At 39.8% G+C, this 18,967-nt stretch overlaps 1 protein-coding gene and 1 pseudogene across 3 annotated transcripts in view; one reads left to right on the top strand and one right to left on the bottom strand.

Moving 5' to 3' along the window:
* Positions 1-1,442: 1,442 nt before the first annotated feature.
* Positions 1,443-18,967, top strand: part of WDR41 (WD repeat domain 41) — a 66,369-nt gene continuing 48,844 nt past the window's right edge. For all 3 annotated transcript variants that reach the window (XR_007514937.1, XR_007514938.1, XM_049866330.1), the window contains exons 1-2: positions 1,443-1,778; positions 4,530-4,645. Coding sequence is in view for 1 of the 3 variants with exons in the window: in XM_049866330.1 (XP_049722287.1) it covers positions 1,728-1,778; positions 4,530-4,645 (167 nt within the window). In the remaining 2 variants the exon portion in view is untranslated. The remainder of the gene's footprint in view (positions 1,779-4,529; positions 4,646-18,967) is intronic.
* Positions 11,148-12,385, bottom strand: LOC126065824 (ribosome biogenesis protein WDR12-like; annotated as a pseudogene).

Below are 18,967 nucleotides of genomic sequence, written 5' to 3'. Positions count from 1 at the left end.
TACCAACACTTTGAAGGCTTTCTTAAGATATTTCAGAAAGTACATGGTAGAGGATTGGATTTGTGAGCCCTTGAAACCCAGCTAGCTATTACGTCCTCAGAAAAGCTCAGGCTCTGAATTTAGATTTGAATCTTGGCTCTTCCACTCTCTACTATGTGACCTTGGACAAGTTACTTAATTTTGCTATGTCTCACTTTCTTTATCTGGATAATAGTGCTTGTTGCTTAGAGCTATTGTGAGGATTAAAAGGGTTATATGGAGCAGCTGGCATCAGAACTGACCAAGGAAAGGAGGGTGAGATTAATACAGCTGATATGCAGTGGGATTTATTATTCACCACACAATTTTGGGTCGCTATGAGTCTGAAGTGACTCCATGGCAATGAGTTTGGTTTATAGGGCCACTACGAGAATTTAGTGGAGCCCTGGTGGCACAGTGATTTTAAGAACTAGGCTGCTTGAGACCAGAAGAACTAGATGGTGCCCAGTCACAACTGATGATGGCCCTCAGAGGCAACACAACAGAGAACCCCTGAGGGAGCAGGGGAGTGGTGAGATGCAGACCACAAATTCTCATAAAAAGACCAGACTTAATGGTCAGACTGGGACTGGAAGAACCCCAGAGGTCATGGTCCCCAAATCTTCTGTCGGCCTAAGACAGGAACCATTCCTGTCCCAACTCTTCAGACAGGGATTGGACTGGAATATGGGACGGAAAATGTTACAGAGGAATGGGCTTCTTGGATCAAGTAGACAAATGAGACCATGTTGGCATCTCCTGTCTGGAGGGGAGATGAGAGGGCAGAGGGGGCCAGAAGCTGTCCGAATGGACAGGAGATGAGAGAGTGGAGGGAGGGAGTGTGCTGTCTCATTAGGGGGAGAGCAACTGGAAGTGTATAGCAAAGTGTGTATAAATTTTTGTATAAGAGACTAACTTGATTTGTAAACTTTCACTTAAAGCACAATAAAAATTAAAAAAAAAAAAAAAAAAAGAACTAGGCCGCTAACCAAAAGGTTGACAGTTGGAACCACCGGCCGCTCCTTGGAAAAATTCTATGGGGCAGTTCTACTATGTCCTACAGGGTCGCTATGAATCGGAATTGACTCCACAGCAACGGGTTTTTTAGTTTTTACGAGGATTTATGTAAAATTTTAGCACACTACCTTTAATACAGCACAGTAACCGTCGGCCATATTTATTCTGGTGTACACACGTGCCACTGGATTAGTACGGATGCAGAAGTCTACTGCAGTACACCTTCTCCAGCCAGCTCTCTTTGGGAAACGGAAAGTTTCCCGGCAAAATCCTTTAACATTCTTGGCTCACTCTTGCTCATAGGGCTCCGGTTGCTGCGCCGCATGCGTCCACCAGGGGCCGCTCGAGCTGCCCGATATCATCGCGGTTTCCGGGCGGCGCGCCCGCGCGTGCCCACTCCGTGTTGCGCGCGCCACCGGGTCCCCACAGCCGTCGCCTAGGCCGTCTGCGGATCTCCCGGAGGCGGCTCCTCAAACCAAGCTTCTGTGGCTTGGGTACGGGAGCCCTTTGGGAACAGTCATCTTTCCTCTTCTCTGATCTCTGTTTTGCACTTCTTCGTTCCTGGGCAAGTCTAGAGCGGCAAGTAGTAGCGTCTCCATTGCCCCACTGCCCGAGAAGTAGGAGAAGGCCGAGCCCGGCGGGCAGTTCGGGCTGACAGGGCCCGGGCCAGGCGAGACGCCGCCGCTGCCCGGATGTTGCGATGGTTGATCGGGGGAGGCCGAGAACCTCCGGGCCTGGCCGAGGTAAACCCGCGGGAGGACCGTGCCTCCACCCGCAGAGGCCGAGCTTGCCCGAGCGATGGTGTTCGCTTGAGCCAGCTCGGGGTTTGGAGCGCGGGGACTCGGGCGGGGCGGGGCGGGGCGGGGACGCCCAGCGTTCTGCCCCTTGGCCGGGCGAGGGGCGGGGTCTGTGCCAGGGTTTCTCTTTCGCGAGCTGTTCGGTGCTTCTTGGTCTCTCCCAAGTACTCGGACTTAGATATCCGTGTTCGTAGAGCTGAGGTAACCGAAGTTGGTGTGGTTCAGCGACTGGCCCGAGGACGCTCTGCTAGTAATCAGTCGGGTTGGGACTTCTAAGAACGTAAATCTTCTGGCTGCTTAAACCAGCCCTTTTAAACTTGAAAAAGTATCCCGACTTAACCAGACGTGAACGAGCGGTGATTACGATTTTCCACTTTTGGTTTTTTTGAATTCGTGCCTCTTTCCGACATTAACTGATGATTGCTCATGAAATATAAAATTAATTTGATCATTTATCCAAGAACAAAAAAGAAGGATATAATTATTTTAAACAAAATAATAATTTGCTTCAAAGTAAAGAAAGTGATTTTCTAATTAACTGGTATTTTTGGTTCCGTAGTCACACTTTCCTCATGGGCTTGAATAATTGAATAGTCTGTGTAATAAGGTTTACATTTGAAGTGATGAGAAGAAAAACTTTTTTTTTTTTTGCGGTGTTGAGGTCTGGAATTTATTTCATATCACACAAAGAATGGAATTTGTGTTGAGTTCCATTTCTCTTAGAAAATACTTGTTTCCATTTAAACTGGGGTTGTTGTAAGCAGCCTTCTCAGTTTTAACTTCCTCATATCTTTGCAGTTGAGATTTATGGTCTGTATAAAAACGAAGTTTTTCTTTTTTCAGATTAGGTGGAAACTTCCGATTATGGAAAAATCGTGGGTAATTGAATAGTCTGTATATGCTATTTATGACAATTGTGTATTAACCTGGTTATTTGATTAGTCCTATAATTTCATTAACTGATTCAGTCGTTCTTCTCAAGCTTTCTTTCATTTGGGGGAATCAGTTTTATATACTAAAGGAAGTCTCCGGGTCACGAACATCCGACTTAGGAACAACTGGTGTTTAACGGAGTGCCGTAAAGCCTATTATATTATATTAAAAATTTGAGTTAAATACACTGGTTTGTAATAACGAACAGAAGTACTACTTTGTGACCCTCATGAAAGTATTAAGTGTTTCTTAGGTGTTTTATATGCATAGAAAGGTAAAATATATACATTTGACTGACAGTAAATAAGAACCATATGTACCTGTTCTGGCTTACCTACAAATCTGACTTAAAGACAGGTTTAGGAACAGATCTCCTTGGTAACCTGGGGACGGCTGTAGTTTCCAGATTTCTCACTTTTGTCTTTCTCATCAGAACTTTTTTAGAAGGGAGACAGGAGATAGATAAATTACTGTTTTGTGGTGAATTTTTTTTTTGAAAACGTTTATGCATGCTAATTTGTACATTTCTTTATGTAAAAGTACTTAAGAGTACTTTAGTTGCTATGAATTTGTACATTATTAAAATTTATAGTTTTTCCTAATTTGCAAGAACTTTGTGTCCAGGCTTCTAGTAGTATCTGGAAACATTTTTGATTGTCCCGACTTGGGGGAAAAGGGTGTGCTACTGGCATCTAGTGTGTCGAGTCCAGGGATACTGCTAAACATCCTACAATGCACAGAACTGCCCCCATCAAGAAAGAATTATCTGGTCCAAAATGTGACTAATGTCAAGTTGAGAAACACTGGTTTAGAGGCTAATAACACAGGTTTTAACATGAGTTTGTACTGGATTTGACTTGTCAAATGGGGTTAATAGGACCTATCTACAGAATGACTGAGTTAGATGTGCGTATTAATTAGCGTAGTGTCAGCACGTGACTTGCCACTTAATACTATGTAAATGTTAGCAATTTTCTTTATAAACATTATTATCCAGAGTTGAGTTCATTGACTCTAAATGATTTCATTCCTTTCTTTTATTCAGCAAATGTGTATTGAGTACCTATAATGGGCTAAGCACTGTTTTAGCCCTTATTATATATTATGCCTTTGACCTGCAGGTTTAATTGAGAAACACCCATTCTGAAGTATTGGATTGGCCCATGTAATTTTTTTTTTTAAAGTCATATGTTTTATTGATGTACGATTTGCATGCAATAGAATTCAGCCTTTTTTTAACGTTTATTGTGACTTGAAAAACTAAGATTTAAGGTGTGGATTTATGGTAAGAGAAATGTTTTATGTGGAATTGACAGTCATTTAGTTTATATTAGGGGAAATATTATGTAGCGTTAGAACATGAAGGAACCCTGGTGGTGAAGTGGTTAAGCGCTTGGCTGCTAATCCTACTTTGGCTGAAATTACATGTAAGTGAGACCTGGTTGTGCAGTGGTTAAAGTGCTTGGCTTCTAACAAACCCACCAGCTGTTCTGCGGGAGAAAGACGCAGCAGCCTGCTTCCGTAAAGATTTATAGCCTTGGGAGCCCCATGCGGCAGTTCTACTCTGTCCTACAGGGCTGCTATGAGTTGGAATTGACACTGTGGTAGCAGGTTTTTTTTTTTTTTTTCAAGGTAGAACACGCTATCTTACAGCTTTTTAAATTTTGTATTCTTAAATGTATATCAGGCAGTTATAGTCCAACATGATCTTTTATCATAACTTTCTTTCTCTTTTTGTTTTTGCTTATTTTCTTCCTATACAAGAAATCTCCTTTACAGACAGTAGGTGAAGAACAAACCCAGAACCCCTACACTGAACTGATTGTACTGAAAGCTCATCATGATATCGTACGATTTCTGGTACAGTTAGATCACTATAGGTAAGAAACTCCAGTTGTCTAATTGACTATTGCTTGAAAAGAGTTTTTAAGAAATTTTATATTAAAAACAAAGAACTGCAAAATTATCTTTTCTAAGAATTTCAAAACTCTCATCAGTAGTAACATTTAGTGGAAATTGACCTCTGCATCTTCATGAAATATGTATCTGAAGTCTTTTTTGCCTGAAGTTAAGGTGTCATATCTGTTGATTTGGGTGTTTTTTGCTTGTTTCAGGATTTTTTTTTTTTTTAATTCTCAAATATTCTTGTTTAGAAGAAATATATGACTTCAAAATTTAGATGGAGGTTATAACCGTATATTAAGTTGAACCAGAATTTGAGAAACAAATACGGTAAATGTTTAGATACATCAGGTACCTACCAGGATATGTGTTGTTTTGACTGGAAGGCAAGGTAAAGTTTAATCTGAATTTTTTGTTATTGATGAAACTGCTGTGAAATGTATGTTATTCTGTACTTCCCTTGCCAACGTTGTGTAATATTGTGCTTAATATATTTGCCAATAGAGGTGAAGATGTACAGGTCTTAGGCTGTAGACTTAAGGTAACCCTTGTTCAACTGTATACTTACCGTTTGTAGCATGTATCACAATGACAATTACATAATTAATTATGTGATTATTTACTATTTGTCTTCCTCTCTGGAATGTAAGTTTTATGAAGGTATGGGACTTCTTTCTCTTACATCTTATCAGATTCTTCTTGGTACCTTGGGCAGTGCCTTGCATATTTGTTGTTGTATGCAGTCAAGTGGATTGCAGCTCAGTGATTTTACGTGACAGAGTAGAACTGCCCCATAGGGTTTCCTAGGCCGTAATCTTTATGGGAGCAGATTGCCAGGTCTTTTCTCCCGTGGAGCTACTGGTGGGTTCAAACCACCTGCCTTTCAGTTAGTAGCCGAGTACTTAACCATTGTACAACCAGAGCTCCCTGCCTTGTATATAGTAAGAATTAATAGGTAGTTGTTAAAGGAATGAATGATTCCCCAGACTAGTAAGTATACTATGCATGTTGCATGCTGTCCTCACTTCTGTTGTGCCTACCATTTCTCACTGTCATCTCTAATTTTCCCTTTTACCTTTGCTACTGTCTTTTTTTTTTTCTCCTTTCCATTTTTAACTCCATGGGTGACTGCTACTGTTACTATTCCTAATCCTGATCACCACTTTGGATATCTGTTAACCTTGTTTTCTTTCTACTTTTTCATTTTTGTAGGGTCCCCTCCCGGGTAAGCATCAAAGAATGTTTCTTTTTTTATTTATTGTGCTTTAGGTGAAAGTTTACAAATCAAGTCAGTCTCATACAAAAATTATACACACTTTGCTGTGTACTCCTAGCTGCTGTCCTCTTAATGAGACAGCACATTCCTCCTCTCCACACTGTATTCCCTATGTCCATTCAGCTAGCTCCTGTCCCCCTCTTCCTTCTCATCTCGCCACCAGACCGGAGTTGCCCACATAGTCTCAAGTGTCTACTTGAGCCAAGAAGCTCATTCCTTACCAGTATCATTGTCTGTTTTATAGTCCAGGCCAATCCCTATCTGTAGAGTTGGTTTCGGGAATGATTCCAATCTTGGGCTAACAAAGGGTCCAGGGGCCACAACCATTAGGGTCCCTCTGGTCTCAGACCGTTAAGCCTGGTCTTTTTATGAGAATTTGAGATCTGCATCCCACTGTTCTGCTCCATCAGGAATTCTCTGTTGTGTTCCCTGTCAGGGCAGTGATCAGTGGTAGCCGGGCACTGTCTAGTTCTTCCAGTCTCAGGCTGATGTTCTCTCTGGTTTATGTGGCCTTTTCTTTCTCCTGGGCTCATCTTTACTATATGTCTTTGATGTTCTTAGTTTTTTGCTCCAGGTAGGTTGAAACCAATTTATGCATCTTAGATGGCCACTTGCTAGCCTTTAAGACCCCAGATGCCTCTCACCAAAGTGGGACGCAAAATGTTTTCTTAATACATTTTGTTATGCCAATTGACCTAGATATCCCCTGAAACCATGGTCCCCAGACCCCTGTCCCTGCTACTCTGGCCTTTGAAGCGTTTGGTTGTATTCAGGAAACTTCTTTGCTTTTGGTTTAGTCCAGTTGTACTGACTATACCTGTGTTGTGTGTTGCCCTTCCCTTTACCTAAAAAAATTTGTATCTACTATCTAGTTAGTGAATATCTCTCTCCCTCCCTCCCTGCCCTCGTAACCATCAAAGAATATTTTCTTCGGCGTTTAAATTTTATCTAGAGTTCTTATAATAGTGGTCTCATACAGTATTTGTCCTTTTTCTTATGTCTCTGGTCTTCAGTTGCTTTTCCCACGCTTCTCAACTTTCGCTTGAAAAGATCGGCCTCTTATCAGCCTATGAGCACAATTTTCCTGTTGTGATACAAGCCCAACCAAATCACAGCATAAGCATAGTATAACAACATTCAGCCTTTTTGATGATATTAATTGTTGCTATGTACTTTGATACACTCTTATTTATTTATTTAAGTGGTCATTTTTGAGGGGAAATTAAACATTTTTGAATAGGTAGGTTTTGGACAGTTAAAGTTGTCTGTCCCCTGTTTAGCTATAGTTAGCTGCTAGGTTTAAAAAAAAAAAAAAACAACAGATAATTTCTTATAACATAATTACTAGCACTTGGGCCCTAAAGAATCTTAGGAGTCCTTGGGTGTTGCACACAGTTAACATACGTGTCTGTTAACTGGAATTTTGAGTCCACCAATGTGCGCCTTGGAAGAAAGGCCTGCCGATTTACTTCTGAAAAATCAGCCATTGAAAACCCTATAGAGTACAGTTCTACTCTGACACACATGTTGCCATGAGTCAGAGTTGACTTGATGGTAACTGGTACTGGTTTAAGGAATCCTAGAGTTATTTTTTTCTAAGAAAGTTAAATAAAAAATACACTGTATACTTTCAGGATGTAGTCTTTGAATTTTAAATACTGCTGTTAAGTTTCATGTTCATTGCCATCTTTGTGAAATGTTCTCTTGACTATTCTCATTAAATAGTTAGAAGAAGAATCTGCAGACAGTGCTAGCTTGTAGAATAACGGTTGAACAAATGCTGATAGATGCCTGATTACATTTTCCCACAGTGGTACTGTGTACATTTCAGTTGTTCAGTGATACAGTAAATGTTTGGTTAAACAGCAAAAAGCTGTAGATGAGTATGTTAGTTATCTATTGCTCTGTAAAGCATCACTCCAATCTTAGTGGTTTAAAACAACAAGCATTTATTTAGCTCATTATTCTGCAGAATTGCAGTTTGGCTCTGCTCAGCTGGGTAGGTCTTTTTGTCTGGGCCAGGTTCAGCTGCTCGTGGCTAAGTTTACTTTTGCATCTGCGGTCAATTAGTAAATCAGCTGGGTCTGGCTGGTTCACTGCGGCCTAGGTCTATCAGGTGCTTGTTCATGTAGTGATCACAGAGCTCTTTTTACCAGCGAAAGGGCAAGCCCTGATGTACAACCATCTTTCAGATCTCTGCTTATATAATGTTTGTTGCTGTTTTATTGGCCAGAGCAAGTCAGGAGGCAAGCAGCTATTAGTGGGTGGGCAAATAAACTTCACCTCTTGATGGAAGTAGCTACAGAGTACTATTGTGAATGGTGGTGAATATAGGTAGGGAGAATATTTTGCTCTCATCATCATCGTCCCATTGCTGTCGAGTTGATCCTGACCTACAGTGGCCCTATACGACAGCATAGAAGTGCCCCATAGGGTTTCCAAGGCTGTAATTTTTATGGAAGCAAACTGTCACATCTTTATCCTGCAGAGCAGGTGTGGGTTCCAGTCACTGACCTTTTGGTTATCAGCTTAACGCTTAACCATTGCTCCACCAGGGCTCTTTGTGCTATCTACCACAGTGAGTCTAAAGGTCTAGAATAGATGGAAAGCTGACTCTTTGGCTTTTGCAATAAAGTGATAATATGGCTACATGAATCCCATTGAATGCTTTGTACTAAAGTAATTATCAAAATTTACAGATAATCAATCCTAGAGAAATAAGAGCCTTTACACGAACAGATAAATGCACACCCATGTTTATTGCAGCACTGTTTACAATAGCAAAAAGATGGAAACAATCAGGGTGCCCATCAACAGATGAATGGATAAATAAATGATGGTATATTCACGCATCGATAAAGAACAGTGATGAATCTGTGAAACATTTCATAACATGGAGGAACCTGGAAGGCATTATGCTGAGTGAAATTAGTCAGTTGCAAAAGGACAAATATTGTATAAGACCACTATCACAAGATCTTGAGAAATAGTTTAAACTGAGAAGAACACATTCTCTTGTGGTTACAAGGGTGGGAGGGAGGGAGGGTGGGAGAGGGATATTTACTAATTAGATAGTAGATAAGAACTACTTTAGGTGAAGGGAAGGACAACACTCAATACAGGGGAGGTCAGCACAACTGGACTAAACCACAGCAAAGCAGTTTCCTGAATAAACTGAATGCTTAGAAGGTCAGTGAAGCAGGGACAGGGGTTTGGGGACCATGTTTTCAGGGGACATCTAAGTCAATTGGCATAATAAAATCTATTAAGAAAACATTCTGCATACCACTTTGAAGAGTGGCGTCTGGGGTCTTAAACGCTAGCAAGTGGCCATCTAAGAGGCATCAATGAGTCTTAACCCATCTGGATCAAAGGAGAATGAAGAACATCAAGGACACAAGGTAATAACAAGCCCAAGAGACAGAAGGGGCTACATGAACCAGAGATTACATCATCCTGAGACCAGAAGAACTAGATGGTGCCTGGCTACAACCGATGACAACAGAGAACCCCTGAGGTAGGAGAACAGTGGGATGCAGACCCCAAATTCTCAGAAAAAGACCAGACTTAATGGTCTGACTGAGACTAGAAGGACCCCAGAGGTCATGGCTCCCAGACCTTTCTTTTGGCCCACCACAAGAACCATTCCCGAAGCCAACTTGTCAGACATGGATTGGACTGGACAATGGGCTGGAGACAGATGCTGGTTAGGCGTAAGCTACTTGGATCAGGTGGACACTTGAGACTGTGTTGGCATCTCCTCCCTGGAGGGGAGATGGGAGGGTAGAGGACCTTAGAAGCTGGCAAAATGGACATGAAAAGAGAGTAGAAGGAGGGAACAGGCTGTCTCATGGGAGGGGGAGAGTAATTGGGAATATGTAGCAAGGTGTATATAAGTTTTTATGTGAGAGACTGACTTGATTTGTAAACTTTCACTTAAAGCACAATAAAAATTATTTTAAAATTTTACGTATAATCAGTATGAAGCTTTTCAGTTGGTCGTTTTTCTGTTATATTTGTGTAATATAATTATAGTGGATAAACCTGTAGCATTTTCAATCAGTGTTTTATTTTTTAAAAAAATAATTTGTAGCCTACTATAAAATAATAATCATTCCTTTTAAGAAGGACATAGGAAAATACACAAACTACATATTTATTATAAATAGAAGAGCTCAACATTTTTACTGTTTAATAATTTAAATAGTTTGGAATGATATTTACCATTGCATATATATACATTATTTGTGCATTGTCAGGTTAGTACAGAAATATCTTTACAATTTAAAAATAAGTTTTGTACTGTTATTCTTTTTATGTTTTTATTTAGTTTTTGTAGGCACTACATTCTGGGTTTTTTTTGTCAGCTGTTGTAATCCAGGTTTCACGCTTCAGGTCTTCAGATAATATCATCTTACTGAGAATTTTGCAGAAGGATTTTCTTGTTTTCTGGGTGGCTCAGCTAAAATCAGTGAGTGGAAAATTTTCTTAGATTGTTTTTTGAAGATACCAAATAAATCCTGTATAACCTAACAGACAGCTGCCTTTTCTTTTCTTCTTTAGTATTTTTTGAACGTGAAGTGAGGGTCATATTGATTGGGAGATCACTAAGGAAAGCTAAGTCTCAGCAAGAGTCTTCCAAAAAATGAACTGTGCTAAAATTGCATGTAATACTCTAGCATTTGACACATTAAACTAAACTGAGTTCATAACACATTTTAAGAATAGTCTTCTCTGTTGCTCATTTGACCATTCCTTGCTCCTTCAGGAAACAGACAAGGTTATGTAGGATGGTGATCATGACTGGAAAGGAATCAGGTGACCCATGAAGTGCCACACTGGAGAACAAAATGTGCCTCTAGGATGGCTGGAGAAACTGTACATTAACATGAAACTAAATAAACTCAGTGCAGTTTGATAATTTGCTAAAAACAAGCAATATGTTCCATCTTTAAAGAAAATATTCTTTTTTTAGCATAAGGTAGAGAATGCAGGCTACATTTTATATTTTATCAACAAAAACTGTCGTGTAATAAAATAAAGAAGAAAAATGCAATGATAGCAAGTATCAAGGGTGAAAACTTCATATAAGTTGTAGTCTAAAAGGCTGTTTTCTGAAGAGTTGACCTGTAGGTCTGTATAACCTGAGGATTCTTTACTGATTTCATTTATAGAAAGAATCTCTACAGTCAAATTATTCACTTTCATGCCCTCACGTGGGAAGTGGTAGGTGAATATCTGTAGGAATATAATTTATTGTCTGCTCTTCCACTCAGAAGTAACCCTCTGTCTGTCTAGTCTACACCCAGAACTTTGTCTTGATGAGCAGCGAGATCATAGAGGAGCTTTATAACTTCTTGTATCCCCACAGCTTGACATAGTTATCTAAAGAACCTAAGATCAGCTGCTGCTCATGGGTAGACCACTTTACTGTTGTGAGCCAGCCTGTATGTGACGTTAGGGACAGCAACACCACAGATCCATCTTTAGTTAGGGGATCCCACAGTCTGATATGCCTACCTGTGCTCCCAGATGCTAAATGTTTACGAAGTAGTGAATAGGAGACATAATTAACTTTATTTCCTGTCAGAGTTGACTTGAGACTGCCAGTTTCAACATCCCACGCTCTAATCTTGTGGCCCCAAAATGCACTGCAGATTTCTTCAGCATCTGACCATAGAACTGAAGAAATTGCTTCCTTGTGGCCAGAGAGGGTCACCATGGGAGTCCTTTTGTTAGTCCTAACTGCTCTGTTTTCTGTTTCTTTCTGGATCGATTTCTGTATTCTTCCTGTTTCATCTTCATTTGTAGGGACTGTAGACCAGATCTTTAGCATGTTATCCCAGGAACTGCAAAATTTAGATCCTGTACTATCAACAGCTATAGAATCCATACTTCCAGCATGACCTATGCAGAAGTGTAGGGCTGTCATTTTGTTTCTCTCTATATTCCACTCCTATAAGAGAATAGTTTGATCCATAGAGGCACTCAGTAGTAAGCAAGACAAATTATTATTTTTTCCACCCAGGCCACCACATCTTTTACAACATCTGTATGTCCTACAATTGTCACTGTTGACTTTCCTTCCAAGGATCAGATTCGAGAAGTCTTATCATAAGAGCCAGTCAAGACCCATTTCTCTTCCCCTTTAACTGAACTGATCCAGTCATCGTGGAACATGCGTTGCTCTTGCTGAGGCACAGTGTACTTCTCCATGTACTCTAGTTCCATGACCTCTTCTGGTGAGATGTTTTCCAGTTCCATGTCTTTGACCAAGGGTGTTCGTAGAAACTGGCCCTTGACAAGGAAATCAAACTCCGCATGTTTGTGGAATTCATTTTTGGCCTCTAGCAATTTCAGAGGCTGCAGGGATCGGGAAAGGAACATCATCTACCACATATTTCTTGTTGTCAGTGTAGAAGTGTGTCTGGAGCTGAACCATAGTGGTGGTCAAGGGGGTAATAGAGAACGGGTGATCTAGTCTCTCGGTGCTACAAAAAGAGGCAGCTCAAAATTAGACTGCACAGAGAAGGAGAAGCTGCACTGAAGAAAATATTCTTAAGCTAAGACTATTCATCCTAACATACTGATATTCAGAAAATAGAAATCAGTAGTCAAGATGATTTAGGTCATCCTCATGCCTGGGTTCTCTGGGAAGAAGATGCTGAAATGGACTTAGGCATACAAAAGGTTTATTGGCGAAAAACACCAAAATGGAGGAAGCAGGACTGGACATGGGAGCTGTTTCAGACCATGATGCGGATCTGACACTCCTTGCCAGCTCAACAAGGAGCTCTGGAGCAAAGAATGCCCTTTAGAGGAGTCTTGTGTTGGGTGGAAATGGCTAGGGTTTTGTACCATTACCTTGCTTAGTCATTGGCTGCGGGTGACCCAGTAACATGCCTCTGACTTCCACCACCTTAGTCCTCGTGGCTTGGGTGCCACCTGAAATAGTATGACTTTGATTTGAAAGCTGAAATGAACCTAAAGTCAACAGCTGGAAGCTATCAGATAACCACGCTCCCCACAGTTGGGCAGCTTTGTCTGTCACACCTCCATAGTTGTAAGTTGCATGAATAAGCTCATGTAGGCCCTGTCTCTGGGCAGCTTTTTAAGAAACTGAAAGTATGACATTGGCTAATCATTCTTTGATGGCTTGAAAAAATTACTATGGTTTTTAGAGGTGTTAAGATACCTGTTCGACGGCATTGGGTAAGATACCTGTATCTGGAAAACTCCTTTTTATTGTGAATTTCAGAAGCCACAGTAGCTTAACAAACCATCCATCTGGCAGTATGTTAAATGTTCAGATTTAGTGTCACATTGATTTTATTATAATAGGTTTTATTAAAATAAATTTACCTCCCAAAAACCACTTTTCTGTTTTGCAAATCCCCTATATGTCTCTCTGGTGAATTGGTTTATTTAATTTTTGTTGTCTTTAGATAGTGCCTTGAATCAAGTAAAGAAATAATGGCAATATTATCATGTACATGCTACCTGTTCTCTTTTTTTTATTTCTAATAATTCTTTTGGCTCATATTTCAGAAGTGTTGCTGAATTTTGCTTAGTTGGTTGAGATGTTTTAAGGTTTGAGTGGATGACAGGAGTGAATGGAATGGTAATTGCTGCCTCATGCAGCAGTATATAATCAAATTTGGGGGAAGGAACAGCAAGTGGCTAACATTATCTTCCCATTCTGTCATCTTGGTAGTAAAATTCTGTAATTTTTAGGTAAAAGCAGGCCAGATTGGTCACAAAATACCCTTACTAAGCATTCAGAAATTATTGCCTTGAGCATCTTTGAAACGTAGCTTTAAAAATTCATCTAGCAGTTTGAGTACCGATAAGGGTAATAACTGCAGTGGAATGTAACATATCACATATGGTTAAATCCATAAGCTTCATAATGATACTTAAAAAAGAGAACTCACCGGTCACCTTTGAAGAATGCTAGGGAACTGTCTTAGTTACTTAGTGCTGCCACAACAAAAAATATCACACGTGGGTGGCTTTAATGAACAGAAACTTATTGTCTTACAGTTTTGAAGGCTAGAAGTCCAAATCGGGGCATCGGCTGTAGGGAAGGGTCCTTCCTCCTCAGTAGTCCTAGGTGTTCTTGGCCTTCCTTGGCTTGTAGACCATTCTTCACATGGTCTCTTCCCCCATGTGTGCATTTCTCTGTGTCTCTATTCTCCTTTGTAAGACACTATTCAGAAGGGATTAGGTGTTAAGACCTGCAGTACTCTGGCATGACCTCATTAACATAACAAAAGATACCCCTTTTTTTTTTACCAAAGTTATATTTACAAGTACAGGGGTTAGGACTTTGACATACCTGTCCGGGGGTTACAATTCAATCTATAATAAGAACTAACTATTTTGAAAATCGATAAATATATATGGGGCAAACTCAAGATCTATACTGCCTTATAAAAGTTGTACCTTGAGATCACTAATAGTTGATGAGAGGAAATTTCTTTATAGAAGAATTCAAGCTAGAAAGAATGATAGAATTGGAATATTTTAATTTTCTAACCTCTAATGGAGCCCTGGTGGCAAAGTGGTTAAGAACTACAGCTGATAACCAAAAGGTCAGCAGTCCATATCCACCAGCCGCTCCTTGGAAGCCCTGTGGAGCAGTTCTGTTCTGTCGTATAGGGTTGCTATGAGTCGTAATCGAATTGATGGCGGCTCTTTTTTTTTAATGAGGAGCTGAGTTCAGTGGTTAAGTGCTTGGCTGCTAACTGAAAGATCAAACACACCAGCCACTTCGCAAGAGAAAGATGTAGTAGTCTGCTTCCATAAAGATTACAGCCTTGGAAAACCCATGGGCAGTTCTGCTCTGTCCTACAGAGTTGCTGTGAGTCAGAATCGATTCAAAGGCAAGGTTTTTTTTTTTTTTTTAATGGAATGATGGATTTAGGCAATGATTACCAATGGCCATTAACACTGCAAAAAGGAAGACTACTAGAAATTTTATGTCTCCTGTGTAGTATACTGTCTATGAAGTGGTCTTAACAAAAAGTCAAGTTTGAATCTTATTAAGTCTTAGGTCCAACTATCAGTTAACCAGAAATAGAGGGGACAGATGTGCATATAAAATTACAATGCAGGAAAGTAGCCAGCAAAATACAGACTGTGGGAGCTCTACAAGACAAGTGACTGTTTTTCAACAAATAAATTGCAAGGAAAAAAATACATAGAGGGGGAAACAATAGATTAAAAGAGACTTTAGAGATATATCAACTGATTATAATACATGAACTGTTACAGATTGAATTATGTCCTCCCAAAATACATGTTGAAGTCCTAATCCTATACTTGTAAATGTGATGTTTGGAAATAGGGATTTTCTTTTGTTATGTTAATGAAGTCATTACCAGAGTAGGGTGGGTCCTAAACCTAACCTCTTCCGAGTGATGTCTTATAAAGGGGAGTACAGACACGGAGAGACAGACATACCGGGAGACACACCATGTGACAATGGAGGCAGATACATTTATAAGCATCAAAGGAATGCCAAGGATTGCCTGCAGTCACCAGAAACTAGGAGAGGCCCACAGAAGAAATCAAGAGGGCCAAGATCCTGGTTTGGACTTTTATCTTCCAGAACACTGAGAAAATCAATTACTGTTCTTTAAAGCTACTCACTTTATGGTATTTTGTTATGGCTGCCATGCAAAACTAAGACATGGATCCTGTTTCTAACACAGTGGTTTAAAAGTTTATGAGATAATTGGCAAAATTTGAACACTGACTGGATATGTGGTGACATTAAGGAATTAAATGTTATTTTTAGGCATGATCTAAAAGAATTCTTTAGAGGTATATACTAAAATATTTACTGATGAAAATGATAAATGGTGACTGAGATTTGCTTTATAATAATTTACAGAGGGGGGGATTGGATGATGAAGCAGTATTGGCCATGAATTGAAATTTATTGAAGATACCGGTTACCTTCAAGTTGATTCAGACTCATAATGACCGTACATGTGTCAGACTAGAACTGTGCTCTGTAAGGTGTTATTTTTTGTTGTTGTTGTGAAAATATACACAATAAAACATGCAGCAATTTAACAGTTTCTACATGTATGATTTGGTGGCATTGATTACCTTCTTTAAGTGGTATAACCATTCTCACTGTCTTTTTTCCAAATTATCCTACCACTAGGAGCATACATCCAATGTACCCTAAGCTTAAACGCATTCTTTCCCTCTTCCCCACACCCCTGGTAACCACTAATAATTTTGACTTCTATATATTGGCTTTGGAGCCTGGTGGCATGGTGGTTGAGAGCTTGGCTGCTAACCAAAAGGTCGGCAGTTTGAATTCACCGGCGACTCCTTGGAAACCCTATGGGGCAATTCTACTGTGTCCTGTGAGTCAGAATCAACTGGACAGCAACAGGTTTGGTTTGTATAGCTCCTTATTTCATATAAGTGAGCTTATACAGTATTTGTCCTTTTGTGACTGACTTAGTTTGCTCAGCATAATGTTTCCTAGATTTATCCATGTTAGGCAGCCACAGAGTGTCTAATGGGTAGTTTTTTGGAAGTAGATTGCCAGGTCTTTCTTCTGAGGCGCTTCTGGGTGGATGTGAACTTCTATTCTTTTGGTTACCTGCCAAGCCCATTAACTGTTTGCACCACCCAGAGACTTGCTGAAGATAGGTGATGGGTACTTATACTGTTCTCTCCAGTTTTGTGTATATTTAAATTCTCAATAATTAAAAGCTAAAACTATATTTCATACAGAGAAAATAAAAATGCTAACTTAATAGGTATTTTTGTTTCAGAATGAAATTCATTTTTTGCTTAGGTAATAGTGTTCTTAAGGGTCAGAGAATCATCCGTCTTACCCTTTGAGAGCAGAATTTACTGAAAGTAGGTGCATGAATCACATAGAGATGAACATATCAGCTTACTAAAATAATAATTGATAGAATGCTAGATTAAAAGATGTAGCTTTGATACACAGCCACAGCGGGCTTCCCAATATTTCTGTCCTGAATTAGGTGGACGTATTCACTGAATTAAAAAAAAAAAAAAAAAACATGGAACCAGGGATATCATTGCTGATGTCAGATGGATTCTGGCTAAAAGTAGAGAATACCAGAAAGGTGTTTACTTGTGTTTTATTGACTATGCAAAGGCATTCGACTCTGTGGGTCATAACAAGTTATGGATAACGTTGCGGAGAATGGGAATTCCGGAACACTTTAATTGTGGTCATGAGGAATCTGTACATGACCAAGAGGCAGTCATTTGAACAGACCAAGGGGATACTGCGTGGTTTAAAGTCAGGAAAGATGTGTGTCAGGGTTGTATCCTTTTGCCATACCTATTCAATCTGTATGCTGAGCAAATAATCCAAGAAGCTGGACTGTATGAAGGAGAACGGGGCATCAGGGTTGGAGGAAGACTCATTAACAACCTGCGTTATGCAGATGACACAGCCTTACTTGCTGAAAGTGAAGAGGACTTGAAGCACTTATTGATGAAGATCAAAGACCACAGCCTTCAGTATGGATTACACCACGACATAAAACAAAAATCCTCACCAGTAGACCAGTAAGCAATATCATGATAAACAGGGAAAAGATGGAAGTTGTCAAGGATTGCATTTTACTTGGATCCATCATCAACACCCATGGAAGCAGCAGTCAAGAAATCAAAGACGCATTGCATTGGGCAAATTGGCTGCAAAAGGCCTCTTTCGGGGTTTAAAAGCAAAGATGGCATGTTGAGGCTAAGGTGCACCAGACGACTCAGGCCGTGGTGTTTTCAGTCACCTCGTATGCACGTGAAAGCTGGACAATGAATAAGGAAGACTATTGAAGAATAGATGCCTTTGAATTGTGTTGGTGAAGAATATTGACTATACCCTGGACTGCCTAAAGAACGAACAAATCTGTCTTGGAAGAAGTACAGCCAGAATGCTTCTTAGAAGCAAGGATGGCGAGACTGTGTCTGACATTCTTTGGACATGTTATCAGGAGGGATCAGTCCCTGGAGGATATCATGCTTGGTAAATTAGAGGGTCAGCGGAAAAGAGGAAGGCCCTCAGGGAGATGGACTGACACAGTGGCTGCAACAATGGGCTCAAGCATAGCAACAATTGTGAAGATGGTACAGGAGTGGGCAATGTTTTGTTATGTTGTGCATAGCACCACTATGAGTAAAATCGACTTGTCAACACCTAACAACTGCATTTGCTGAATCACTTGTAGAACTGACAGCTGCAAGCCTCCCACTTAGATGTAGGCTTCCCTCAAAAATAAGAGCAGATGAAATGGTTCCTACCTGAACAGGCAGATCCTCAGAGAAAACCCACAAGGGGCTGATCTGAGCTTGCTTGATTGATTTTTCTCAAACATTATTTGGGTACGTGGGGAATAGAAAGGCCAGAGGTGTTTCTCTAGTAGTAGAAGTGTCTTCATGGAAACTTGAGCTCAGGGGAATGGAGGTTTCTCCAAATAGAAGTCACAGGGATATTTTGGTATATTCTAATACTGGAATCAAGTTGACAGTAACTGATTTAATACTTTAAATTTGATGTGTAATTTAGCTTTCTTTTCATGATGGGTGGGAGGAACTGTTTATCATGTATTTTACCTTTGCAAATGACAGTAGGAACTATGGAATCTTCCCACCTTCATTCTGTTTATGAGCTAAAAAAGGACCTTCAAGTTGTCTGTCTGTGAGCTAAAAAGGACCTTCATGTTGTTTGATATTAGAGTTGTGTTAACATTGTACATTTTACTTAATCAAGAAAAAATGATTTTGATGTTCAAGTAGATCTAATTAAATAATCAGCAATGTTAGTATGGCTTCTGAAAATGCTTTGAAGTTTTCTTCAGCTTCTTTTACAAGTCTGTCTGCATACTTCTTTAATTTTCTTCAAGTAATTCTAGTATACGAGATAAGTAGAAATTTATTTTAAATGAAAATTTTGTTATTTTTCAGTTTTGTCTGGTTTCTAGTAGTATTAACAGCATTTTTCCGGCTTTGTCTTAAT

This window comes from Elephas maximus, chromosome 2 (genome assembly GCF_024166365.1).
Source record: "Elephas maximus indicus isolate mEleMax1 chromosome 2, mEleMax1 primary haplotype, whole genome shotgun sequence".
NCBI classification, from domain to species: domain Eukaryota; kingdom Metazoa; phylum Chordata; class Mammalia; order Proboscidea; family Elephantidae; genus Elephas; species Elephas maximus.
The sequence above is the reverse complement of the archived record's forward strand: the minus strand, read 5'-3'. Positions and strand labels throughout refer to the sequence as shown.